The sequence below is a fragment of the Aphis gossypii genome, chromosome 1 (genome assembly GCF_020184175.1).
Source record: "Aphis gossypii isolate Hap1 chromosome 1, ASM2018417v2, whole genome shotgun sequence".
Classification (NCBI taxonomy): domain Eukaryota; kingdom Metazoa; phylum Arthropoda; class Insecta; order Hemiptera; family Aphididae; genus Aphis; species Aphis gossypii.
In genome coordinates this window covers 54,899,567-54,914,379 of record NC_065530.1, presented here as the reverse complement: position 1 = coordinate 54,914,379, position 14,813 = coordinate 54,899,567, and the positions used below count along the sequence as shown (strand labels likewise).

The 14,813-nt window shown below is 29.5% G+C and overlaps 1 protein-coding gene across 1 annotated transcript; it reads left to right on the top strand.

Annotated features, from left to right (window-relative positions):
• Positions 1–7,312: 7,312 nt before the first annotated feature.
• On the top strand, positions 7,313–8,779 carry LOC126549198 (ATP-dependent DNA helicase PIF1-like). The gene has a single exon (XM_050197757.1). It carries the CDS (start codon positions 7,411–7,413, stop codon positions 8,740–8,742), a length of 1,332 nt encoding a protein of 443 aa, XP_050053714.1. The 5' UTR covers positions 7,313–7,410; the 3' UTR covers positions 8,743–8,779.
• Positions 8,780–14,813: the final 6,034 nt, after the last annotated feature.

The window sequence follows — 14,813 nt, the reverse complement described above, 5'->3', positions numbered from 1 at the left end:
TAAGGTTTTCGTCATTCAAACATTTTGTATGTGTATACATTATTTTTTTCATATTTCACACACACACACAGGATAATTGAATAAAATATATGAATGCATATTGCATAGGTATTACTTACCTATGCGTAATTTTGTAAATTAACGCAATGCTTGCCCGACAAGAAAACGCTGTTGATTTAGTGCCCGTTTTATTTAAATTTACCTACATAGTACACATACATACACAATCATGTGTGTACTGTATAATATATAAATATACGCACACCAACAAATCGGAAACGTCGTTTTTTTTCCATCCAGCACATTATTATTATTGTGTTTATTCATTCGACCGAACAGTTCTGGTCCATTCGTTCTGAGGTCCAATCGTAAAACGCAAAATTTACGACCTTACTTGCCATTGACTTAAAGATGTATTGAGCCTAAAAAGCAGCTACACGCGTTCTGAGTGTATACACTGTGTGTATATTTGTAAAAAAAAAAAAAAATGGCTAAGGGCGAAAAGAAGCATCGTCGCCTCAACAGTATATTATCATAATATACGGTACACTTTGTACGATAACAAACGACAATTACTATTGTTTATACACGCAGAGGTTACGAGGTATTCGATTCCAACAATAAAACACGCGCAAAAGGATATTTAAAATGAGACATTATAGTTTATAGGTGTAAAAACTATAACAAATAAATATCTAAATAACTTGATTATAGTGTCTATTAAAACCCTTTTATTGATTAATAATAAAATATTTCTTTGCTGACGTTTCAAGTATCGATATTATATTACCTTGTAACTACCAACTATATACTATGTATATTATACGTAGGTATATCTTAATGAGGTTTATATTAATTAATAGAAACGTATTTAAACGCATTTTTTAATAACAATATATCTGTAATATTTACAAATTATAAAAATTTTAAGCCTTCATTTTTTTTTATTTACAATTGAAATGTAAAACTGCCTTTAAGAGTTATTGTTTTTTCTTTGGTTGAAATTTAGTTTATATGGATATTTATGGATGTATCCTGTTTGCGTAAATATTCCCAAAACGTGACCCATTTGCGCACATTTATCAAGAAAGGTTAAATGGATTTGCGCAGAATCGTAGGACATGTTAGCACACATTAATTTTTTTATATACATATAATATGACTATACAAATAAATATACTATAATTTTACAGTAAATATAAATAATTAATTATTATCATTAAAAAAATGTATGCGGTATTATAGAAGGTTTATGAAATAATATAATATAATATTATATAAATATATATTTCATAAACAATAATATTGCAATATTTCACACTTATCGAAAGTAGAATAAATAAGTTATTTTTTTTTGAAAATCTCATGGATTTAAATGAAATGCTTAGTCATAATAATAGCGCTGAATAAAAAAAGGCATTATTGGTCTCAATATTGAAAAAAAAAACAAAACATTTTGAAAAAAATGCTCGTGGTTCTTCGAATTTTAAATTTCAATACGTTTATAATTTTAAATAATTAAAATACATTACATTTAAAAAGGCGAATATTTAAGTGAACAATATAATTTGGACTTCGTGTACATCTATCTATTATAAAGTTTATTTAGAGTTTAAATAATGTGTGATAATGCATTGCCCGTCGACAAGTGCGTGCGTGAGTGCTATGGCGATAAAACGGAATCACACACCCTATAATAATGACCATTTGGGTACTTAACGCAAACGAACATTTGTGAAATTGCCTGTATTCGAAAACAGTCCGTTTACAATCCTCTCAAGCTAATGATTTCACTACCGTTAATCGTACGAGATTTATTTTATTCAGTTTATTTTAAACTAATTTAGACTGATAGAAAATAATATGATTTTGGCCCAACAGCTATTGAATAAAAAAATAAGCAATCATACAAATTCGAAAGTTATTGCTAAGTAAAGCTAATATTATGGTGTGAAACATAAATTCTGATAAAAGAAACTACTTTCGATTCGTGAAAAATTACAGCTATAGACCATATTTTTGATAATTGATACATATTGTTATTTTTTTGTTTATTATGTTAGATATTCATAACACAATAAACAGTATTTCTACTTTTCCACATTTGAAGCATAATATATTTATTTATGGTTTATATGGCTTTAACAAGTCAAGTCACGATACCTAAATTAACAAATTGCATTTTACGTGTATCGATTTTCAGGCTTTTCATTTTAAATTAAAATGTTTTAGACGGCGCTATGGATAGTTTATTTAGGTACATACATGAGTAGAATTTAAATATAGTGTATCATGCATACGATGACAATAACTTAGCTAGATATTAAAAAATTGTATTATAAACAACAAAAAAATAAAAAAATATGTATTTTTAAAGGGATTTTTAATTTTTATGCGACGACGATGGTAATTATTAAATAACGGACGACTTTAAGGTGGTGGTTGTTTATTTAATGCTTCATTTAATGTCGGTAAAAAAAAGAAACTTTAAGCGAGTCTATAACTTTTAATTTGAAAACTTATTGAGTACCTATTTCATTTTTCATATTATTACATTATACGATAATCATAAACATGAATTAGTTAACTGATTGATTTGATAAAAGTAATAATTTTTGTTTTTAATTTTTTTTATGAGAGAACTATATTATAATTTCGGACAATGAATATATTATACAGTGCGCTGGACGAATTACGAATGTCGTTTTAGAAAAATTAAAACAACGTATATCGATTTTTATTTGACTGCAATACCTTCATATATTTTATGGAACGTATTTTATATTTACAAGTTACAACCCATATATTATTAATAATAATAAACATATAATATTATTTTATTATAATAAATGCAGAAATATTATTTTACTCGCAAATAACCGTGATCCCCAAGGGCAGTATTTGCAGTTTATTTGCATTATGTTACACTATATACGTATACAGCATACAGTGTATTATAATACATCAAATATATATACTGATAATTTTATTTCAATGCATCATCATTCGGTTGAGTCATCACTCATCATAAACTTGTGAGCAAGTGATTATACCTATAGTAAAGCATATTATAATGTGCTTTGTGAATATAAATATTTAATGGTATATAATGACCAAATTATAAAACGTGAAATCCGTCATTTGAAAAGAATATTACTAAAATTCAACATCAAGACTTGTCGATCGATTTGTAACTCTCCATTGTTTTTGTTAATTCGATTTTTTGAATGATCTATATTATACTATGTTGTTGGTAAACTTCACATCGTCTCAAAAAAAAAAAAAATTAAATTGTTAAAAATATTTTTATTATTTTTTAAAGTGATAATTGTTCAATTTTAAGTTTTTTTGAAAAACAGTATACATTTATAGGTACTTACTACATATTTCTTTTGTGTATATTATTATTGTTAATATTTGGTGGAAGTGATAAGAAAAATATTCAAGTTAGATGTATTAAATTAAAAATGTATAACATTTTTTGATAATAAATAAAAAAACTTGCCATCTAAGTAGAATTTAACTGCGTTCCCTTTAATAATATGTTTTTGTTAGCCGGTAAATTCCTCATAAAATCATTAGCTCAATCAAACTATCTTATTTTTTACATATTCTACTCACTATTCATCACTTAGTGATATGTTCCTAAATCTATAACTATGCTTTCAATATTACAACAAATTATCTATAAAATGTACATCAATATACTATTAAAACAAACAAACTTCCGATTTATGAACAAATCTTACAAATCATTACTAAACTCACCACCCGTTCTATTAGAAAAACTATTTTTATTCTTATCTTACAAATATTATCTTTAAGCTATATCCTATTGTATGGTCAATAAAATTTTCTTTGATTACTTTGATACCAATTTTAGAAATGTTATTACTACTTACACTGATGGTTCTATCTCTACTCTTTCTACTTACTACGTATTTTATATTCACCTCATTTATCCTTTACCAACAATCTCTCATCTACATCTTCCTTTTTCGCAGCAGAGTTGCTACGCTATCATCGAAGCGTTAACCTTTATCTCAAGTCTTACTCCAGATAAATACCTAATAGCTTCCGATTCAATGTCATGATTAAAATCTCTCAACTTCGACCATCTCAACTCCCACTTCTCTCATCGGGCAAATTTTCCAGCAATAATTTGCCACTAGATATAATAAAATCAACTTAAACGTACCCCATTTTATTTGGTTTAACCACCTAATTCTACCCAGATCCACTCGATCAATCGATTACGCACAGGACACTCATTCTTACCTTACCACTCCAACAAACTCGCCTTAAACGCTCCCAAATTTGCACTCTAATTTTCATAGAAAACTCCTGTGACCTCTCTTGCATTATTTTTGAATGGCTTGCCTTACACACCAAACGTGTAACTTTGTTAATCTTTTTAAAATCAATGAACACCTTCTTCAATCTATTTTCCATACTTAACTCCATTTCGGAACTCGTTATCAATAAAATAGTTTCCTTTATTTTTGAAGTAGATTTCTTCATTTTATATTACTAAAATAATAGTAATGATTTTAAAATTAATTGAATACTGTTAAAACAATCCACTGCATTTATATAAAAATTCTTAAACAATTTTAGACGACTATTTTGTCATATCGAAATTTATAGTTTACTCATATATTTACCTCTACGTTGTATTTATTATTAATAATAATAAAATATGTAGAGATCTGTTACAGCAGATTGTATGTGCGTATTTATTTATGTCTGCGTATAGCTTAATACGATTTCATCGGAATATTAGATTTATCGGGTTCGCGAGCGTATATACATATTATATGTACTCATGTTTTCTACAAATTGAATCAGTCGTCTACAAAACTTTATAAAAGTATAAAGCTATTAAAAAAAAACCCACTACATAACATAAAAGCAAAATAAAACACGCATAGAAATAAAAATAATTTTCATCGTGCAAGTCATGAAATGTTTCCCGTTCTGGATTAGACGATGGCTATCGTTATTGTAGAACGTACGCAGGTATTCCGGCATTTAAATATTAATAATTTCTACTGTACAACAGACTACAAATGTAGCAAGGCGTGGACAGATATAAGGGTAAATACATGTATATATTGTATTAAATTTATAAAATATAAAATAGTTGATTTGGTGATAACGCGGGCAGACGTCGAGACTTAGTGTGTATTATATATACAACACTGGCGAGTACGACAATTCATAATGGACCACGTCACTGAAAACTTTTCTTTTACATTAATGAATCGCACAGATATATATATATATATATATCTTATATATAAAAATGAATCGCAAAATTTGGTAAGCGCATAACTCAACAACGCCTGGACCGATTTCGCTCATTCTTTTTTTGTTTGGGTCGTAATTGTCAGGAGAAGGTTCTTACGGACGAAAAATTTGAGAAAGTTATCGGATTAGAGAAATATGACGAGGTGGTGATGAAATTACAGAGGCGCCATCTATCCAGCAAATAGTCAACTAAATTATTTTTGGTAGTCAATGGCAACCATTTAAATAAAATAAATCATTTATTTAAAATGTTTTTAAAAATGCATGCAAATAGACATACAAACAACGCAAATGTTCGCAAATGTTCGTTGAAGTCCAAGGATGGTTTTTATGGCTAGAAAAATTAGAATTATTGCTGGAAAAACCCTAAAAATAGCCCTTTTCTTTTTAAAATAGCCCTTCCTATAATATTTATAATAATACTGATCGTATCCATGGCAACCAACAATCGTGTTTTGTGCAGAGTGTTTAGTTAGTTAGTGTTTGTTTAGTTCGTGATTAGTGAAAAAATAATTTATATTTGATATGCCTCCTATAAGACGAAGCAATTTAGGTAGAAGAACCAGAAATGCTACAAACCAAGCTAATTACCGATCTAATTCACAAACGCGTGAAGCGCGAGCAAGTTTGAATCGAGCTGCTTTTAGTTACGATGTGTCAATTGACTACAGTAACTACCAATGTGATGTTATTGGTTCTATGAACTCGGTTTGCTCACACTGTAAGGCATTAAAATACAAAAACGAAGCCAATGGATTGTGTTGCGCAAATGGTAAAGTGAAATTGATACCATTGGATCCACCACCAGAACCATTGTACTCATTGGTTTCAGGAATAGGAACAGATTCTATACACTTTTTGACAAATATCCAACAATATAACAATTGCTTTCAAATGACTTCATTTGGTTCAACAAATGTAGTTCGGGAAAATTTTATGCCAACTTTCAAGGTATGTATTATAGCAGTTACTCATAATTATTTTAGCGAACAAAATTTTCTGTCACCAAAGTTAAGATGTGTCACTAATCTTCAATTTCTTAATCATTACGAAATATATCACTTAGTCATCATATTAAATACATTTGCAAATATGTAGCCAAAGGGAGTGATATGGCTGTGATTGGAATTGGTGCAGAGAATTCCAATGATGAAGTTACCCAATACCAAATGGGCCGCTATGTCAGTAGTAATGAAGCAGTTTGGCGAATATTTTCTTTTCCTATTCATGAGAGACACCCTTCTGTTGTTCACTTAGCTGTGCATTTAGAAAATGGACAAAGAGTGTATTTTACAGCACAGAACGCAGTACAAAGAGCTGCTCAGCCACCATCTAATACATTAACCAGTTTTTTTGAGACATGCCAAAACGATGATTTCGCACAAACATTGCTATATTCTGAAATGCCAAAATATTATACCTGGAATCAATCCTCAAGGAGATTTATACGACGGAAACAAGGAAAACCAGTTCCAGGATATACAGATGTATATTCCACCGATGCGATTGGCCGGATTTATTCAGTACATCCAAGCAATGATGAATGTTTTTACTTACGACTGCTATTAGTCAATGTACGTGGCCCAACATCATTCCAACAGTTACGAACTGTTGATGGTGAATTGTGTGTATCCTACAGAGAAGCCTGTCAACGTTTGCAATTGCTTGAAAATGACGCTCATTGGGATCAAACTCTCAATGATGCTGTAATATCATCACACGCTCATCAAATACGAACATTGTTTTCTATAATCATATCTACATGCTTCCCATCAAACCCAATTGATTTGTGGATCAAGTACAAAGATTATATGTGTGATGATATTTTGTATCAAATACAGAATAGAATGGGAAATCCAAATATACAAATCAGTGAAGAAATTTACAATGAAGCATTGATTTCAATTGAGGACATGTGCTTGATAATGTCAAACAAACTATTAATTCAATTAGGCCTGACCGCGCCCAATCGTCCAATGCATGACGCTTTTAACCAAGTTGCATCGAGAAAGACTGTATGATCTCAACGATTTGAAAGAATTAATTCAAACAAATCTTCCACTGTTAAATGAACAACAGAAGTATGTATTTGAAACTCTTATGAAAGTAACAAATGATGAAACTGGAGGGATTTACTTCTTAGATGCACCTGGTGGTACAGGAAAAACTTTTTTGATTTCATTAATATTAGCAACAATTCGCTCACAAAATAAAATTGCACTTGCACTCGCTTCGTCGGGAATCGCAGCAACTTTGCTTGAAGGTGGTCGAACAGCCCATTCAGCACTAAAATTGCCATTAAATATGCATAGCAATGAAACTCCAACCTGCAACGTTTCGAAGAACTCTGCAATGGCAAAGGTTTTGCAGCAATGTAAATTGATTGTTTGGGATGAATGCACGATGGCACATAAAAAATCTTTGGAGGCTTTGGACATAACCTTAAAAGATCTACGGAGCAATAATAACCGATTTGGTGGTGCAATGATTTTATTAGCAGGAGATTTTCGTCAAACATTGCCGGTGATTCCACGATCAACGCCAGCTGATGAACTCAATGCATGTCTAAAGTCCTCCAGTTTGTGGAAACATGTCAAAGTACTTCATTTAAGCAAGAATATGCGTGTCGAGTTGCAAAATGACCAATCTGGAAACATATTCTCTAAACAACTCATTGACATTGGTAATGGCAAATTTCCTATAGACATGTTGACTGGCTGCATTAACTTTCCTCTAAGTTTTTGTCAGTTAACTCGATCAAAAGATGAACTTATTCAGAAGGTGTTTCCAGATGTTTCTCAAAATTACAGAAACCATGATTGGTTGAGCGAACGAGCTATACTGGCTGCAAAAAACATAGATGTAAATGAATTAAATTTCAAAATTCAAGAACAAATTACAGGCGAATTGATGATATATAAATCAGTTGATTCGGCTACTAATCAAGATGATGTAGTCAACTATCCACCGGAATTTTTAAACTCGCTGGATTTGCCAGGATTGCCACCTCACAATCTTCAATTAAAGGTTGGATCGGTGGTTATAATGTTGCGAAATATCAACCAACCGCGTCTTTGCAACGGTACACGGTTAGCGATAAAAAAATTACTAAACAATGTGATAGAAGCAACTATACTCAAAGGAAAGTATAAAGGAGAAGATGTTCTCATACCGCGCATCCCAATGATTCCGACTGATGTGCCATTTGAGTTTAAACGACTACAGTTTCCAGTGCGTCTTGCTTTTGCTATGACTATAAACAAGTCACAGGGGCAATCATTAAGTGTTTGTGGTATTAATCTAGAAAACCCATGTTTCTCACATGGTCAATTGTATGTTGCCTGTTCCCGTGTTGGAAAACCATCAGATTTGTTTATCTATGCGCCAGGTAATCAAACAAGAAACATCGTATACCACAAAGTACTACAATGATAATAATAATAATTATGATTCACATGATTAACAATAAAGCGATTACTTACTTTTAAATCATGACAGAACCGTCACCCTGGTGATAGGGCGTTGTGAATAAAAAATAATTAAATAAAACTATAACAGTTAAAACTATAACTACTTACTTTTAAATCATTATATATGTTTTATTTAATTATTTTTTATTCACAACGCCCTATCACCAGGGTGACGGTTCTGTTCAGGAGAATTTTTTAAAATACGTAGGCACAAAAACTGCCACATTACAAATCTTTCGTCGTGAATTCGACGTAATATTAGCACTATCAATAAGATTAAATTAAAAATTAACACACGGCATACGAAAATGCAAAAAAAGAAAGTAACACACGGGCAACGCCGTGTCGGGTCAGCTAGTATATATATATAAATATATTATATATATATTATCGTGAAACAATGGCGGAAAAACTGCAGTGGCACGCTCGACTCGCACTCCAAAGTTTCCCCACGCTGCTCTAGCGTGTACACGTTTATTTATTTATTATCTTTCTATTTTCGCGCAAAAAAAAGTATAGCATACCTACTCCAACTACTATAGGTGTTTCTACACTATACACATATATTGTAGTATGTGTTCAAACTATTCTAAAACAAAAGTGAATCCACCAATACCCTCTATATCGCATATATCGCAGTGGTATTTTCAACCATTGCGGGACAATTCAATTTGGGTAACGATAACGTTTTATAATAATTTTAAAAATACACAGTATGAAACTGAACATATAAAATGTATTTTATTAAATCAGTTCGATTCATTAATAATAATCATAAATTAATTAAAATCGGTTCGTTTTTAAAATTATAAAACATCAATAATAATTATCATTCAAATTTTCTTTTTTTTTTTTTAAATACGGGTTACAAAAATGAAATAATTACTATTTGGGTCACACATACACACACACACACACATCATATATTTAATATATATTATATATGATCATGGCATACGTAACGAAAAATCAACGGTGAATAATAAACCAAAAATAGTTTATAATTTTAGAAATAATATTTGAATATTATTTTTTCCATGTAAACTTATAATTATTTTACTTTTATTTTTTTTTTAAAAAAATAAGCCTTGGCAGCTTGACGATTGACTAACATTTGATTTGTGTTTTATTTATAATATTGTAGAGTTTTAAAAATTATTACTAAATCATTATTATCAATATTAATTACTTTTTATAATTGAGTTTGTTTATGATGAACGCTTCGTCTTGGCCTATGGACTGCTGGACTGGTGGAGGAATCCGATGACGTTATGCATATTTCTGGCTACTTCTATTTGTCTGCATTCACTATAAGCAGAATTCCACTGGTCGTGCAAATGGTTTATTCCTTTTTGTATCCAAAAGTGAGTCAGGTGAGTTAGGTGTGTTGTGTGTTCATAGGCATGTTAAATTTACTTTGTCTTTTCTGGTTAGGTTGTTTGTATTTTTTCAATGCTCGGTTGTTAGTTTATTTGGTTTATTTAGGTTTCTTATCTTTTCCATTTATTTGACTATTTTGTTCTGATTACTATGTTTACTGATCTAATTGCGTTTTCATAAGTACTGTATTATTTTAAGTTTATTTCAATTAATTCATTATTTGAAATAAGTAACGTTTACCAATTTTTTATCTTTCTAGTTCCGTTCAGTATCACTGTGTTCCAGGTATCCAAGCTATGGGGATTTTTTTTCGTAGACATACCTATGCTATTGCTATTATTTGTTTATTTTTAGACTATGTTTCTTCCTAAAGTTGGCTGAGGTTTTTATTGGGCCTTAAGAGTCTGAACAAATAATGTGATTATATGATTGTTGATAATTTTTTATGTACTTTATTGCAGATTGTATTGCTAAAATTTAAGTACTACATAATATGCTGCAGATGTTATTTACTTTTGTTTTTCATTTATTAATAAATAAATATCAATATGAGCGGTATTATTAAAATCGTCTCCTCCCCTTGCAAACCTTTCAAATACGATTTAATCAAACGACTCTATAATAAAAAAAAAGATAGATAGAGAGAGAAAGAGAAAACCAAACACAATTTGTTTTAATCTAGTGACACGAGAGCACCGCCTTTCGGGTTAAGCGAAATGTGTATCTGCTTTCGTTCATAATATATTAGGTAGGTATAATATATAATTACGGGCTGGGCTTCTTTCTCATCGTTACGGGTCCGTTATATGCACAAAGATGGCGAGATAGACTACGGGACAAAAATAAAACTCAGTAGGATACTTTTATTTCGCGTACCTCCTACGCCCCAAACTAATTCGATGGCATAGGTACTTTTTTTCATCGTAATTTACTCACTTGTTTATACATGAAATGAAAAAAAAAAGTTTATCCCGTTAAAAATAATAAACGTTTCGTTATTATCATAAATACATTTGTATAATATGTATACATACGAGTTAATAATATATACCGATTTTCCCCCTAACGTAATGATTCTAAAACCCAGAGAAATCGATAAATACAATAATAATATCGCATTACATTTACATAATATAGTGTTTATAGTAACGAATAAACAATATTATGCAGCTGTTCAATATATTTTTCGGTCTATCACGGTCGTTGCGGTTGCCATTACTGTTACGCGAGTTATGTATAACAATAATCAACGTCAAATATTATTTAGTATGTTTTTACCAAATGTATTATTTTTAATAAAAAAAAAAAAAATATAATATATATACACAATTTAAAACATTGATAATTTACATAATGCACGTGTGTGAATAATAATAATAAATACATTAGGTACTTATGGTGCTATAATAATATCTGTAGTCTTTAAACGTATTATATTTATTACAATATTAGCTGTGTAACCTGACTTCACTCAAAAAAAAAACATGAATTCTTAAACATGGTACTGTATAGATATATATATCGTACTAACTATATCGGTTTTAGTCCTAATCCACCTATGTAAAATTGTATATAGGACTTGATATGATTTATAATATGGTTGAAACTACACTTTTCTGATACATTTTAAAATTATCTATTAAATGTATGTAAATGTTGTAAATTGGACGAGCAGGTTAGGTTAGGTGACCATCTTGTACACAATTATAGGCATCTCTAATTATTTTTATGGAATTTAAACCAGGATTTTTATTTTATGATTTTTTCTTTTAACACCCACCCATAATGGTCCTTACACTTGTCCTATCCTTACTACAACTTCTGCTATGAGTACTAAATTGAAGTCATTTTACGTGTTTCTAGTTGTATCTTGTATCCTTCAAAATCCCAAAATTAACAGATATATAAATTAAACTATTTTTAAATCATCTTTAATGAATAGTTTAATCGCTTTTTGAACAGAAATTGCTGAAGTAGGATCAAACGAACACGACCTCTTACTAATTTATTTTATCAAAGTTATCGCAATTGTATTTGACTGCACTTAACCATATTATATCCACCTTGTAATTATTGGTTAGGATTAAAATTATACAGTTGACAAAATGTTCTATGTGTGTTATAAACATTTTGTTAATATGTAAGTAACAATTTAATTAGTGAGAAATATTTAAAAATATGTTATGAAAAAATATGTAATATTAAATATAGCGTATTTTATTACAAATCTTTTTAAATTAATTTATCGCCTATTACCCTAATAAAATGATTTAGTTACATTAAAAAATAATAATATAAAAAATATGCTTTTGTTTTAGCATATCTGTACTAATGGAGTTGATGAAAACTGGAGGAATCGATAGGTTTCCATCATTAATAAATTGCTGTTTGAGAGGTATTTAACATTAGCAAGTATCCCTAACTGTGATTTTCATAATACAGCCACATTATTATTATTATTATTATTATTTTTAAATCTACACAAACAAATGATATATAATTCTGATAAATAAATGAAATGTCTGGATGTGCAAGACTAAAATTTGCAATATTTATACATAATAACTAATAGTTTTATGTATAAAACTATGGACTATAAATATTTTCAAAATTCCACGCCTAAGACAAAAATCATCGACAATTTCATCACGTTTATAAAATATGAACATTAATAATATAGTCACGAACATAGTTTATATGTGTACCATATTATAAATATTTAATATATTTAATTATGTTTGTCTATATTGAGGGAAGTAATGGTATAACTGACTTTTTTTTAAATTATTATGAATGATTAAACGAATCTATATCTATAATAAATTAATGATGAATGATTTCATTACTTTTTCAAATTTACATTTATTTCAACTCATAATTTACATAGATGTGAATATATAATATATTTTAAATTTAGAACTTTATTGCATTGTGAATAATTATACAATTTATGTGTATAAATAATTAATTCAAATTATTTTTAAACTATCTACTCTCAAACTCTGAAAATGATGGGATAAATATTTGTAAACCAAATAATTACTATCATTGATCACACAATAAGTATAGAGTAGTTCATGACTCTCGTTTAATAACTCGATATACTATATCATAAATATAATATGTAATATTGTTATGTGCTTTATGTATGTATATAATAGTGACATACCTACTGTATGCGTGCATATTGCACAATATAAAATACCTATTAGTATATGAATAATAATAATTCACAAATGTTCGGATCATATTTCGGATCAAGAATGTTTGATATGGTTATAAACCATTAATATATCTAATACTAAATAAATGAAAATTAATAATGCTTACTAGACACATTAGTTATAGTCATCTATTCATAGGCCACATACAATACATAAACTAATGTAAATAGTATATTAGAGACACGTCATGTCCAGTTGAATAGTTTCGATGAAACAACAAAATCACCATTAAAGGACGTCATTCAAATGCTTTATTTAATATTTAATTGATATAGTGTACTAACAGTAAAAAGTACCGACTAAAATAGTAAAATGTACCATTTGAACTATCTTCGGTGAAAATATTAAGTAATAAAAAATATTATAATTTAAAAGGCCTTGAAAGCCTTTCACTGAATTATCTTTATCGAACAATAAACTCTCAAATAATAGATATTTAAAAATAAATTCCGGATTTATAAATAATATCTATATTATATCCTTACATGCAGATATAACTACATAATTATGAGTAGGTAGTAAAATATTATCTATGGTATAGAAATGCACGATCGGTTTAATGAGAAATGCGTACCTTTAAAATAGTTAAAACTTTAAATATAAAGAATGGTGCACAATACAGTCACACTAAAGTCATGACGAGTATTACTCTTGGAAACGTGGTTTTCATACTAAGCTCATAGTAATTGTGCTCGTATTGTTTAGAAAAAAAATCGTTTATCCGCATAAGCTGTGATTTGTTTTGAACTAGTATTTCACGTACACGTGTATTGTCATATAGGTACCTATATTGTAAACACGTAAACAGTAATAACAAGCAAAAACCATCGACAACTAAAGTATGAAGTAGTTACCTATATGTAGATTGCCCGTGAAAAAACAGTTAAGTCAACAGTTCGTGTGAATAATGGGTTGGAAAAAAAATACATTCAGTAAAAAAAAAGCGTTATCGATTGGGCACCAATTTGGATTATTTGTATTCGACGTGGTAATATTCAATGGTTATTTTCTTTTTTAAATTCAATGTCTCAAGTGTCAAACCCTCACATTTGTTTATCCGACGTGTGACACAGTAACAAAACACACATTCGCAGCAATTCCATGAATTATCCTTCAAGATTGGTTTATAACGGAAAATATCGATCACGAAAATGAAAGAGAAGAATTTTTTGTATAGATACGTACCACATTGGTGATGTCAGCACACTGCGCCGACGAGATAATAATTATTTCAGCGCGAGTATTCCGAGTTCCGATACATATTTAGTATGACATTACTGGGTATTCTTACCGACTCGAGTTCTGTGACGTCGATGAAATATAATTCATAAGTATCAAGATGATAATAATACAATATGAACACATGTGTTTCTGGAAAATTAACAAACAAATGTATTGTGTATAGCAATTTCTGCAGAGCGTTATTACA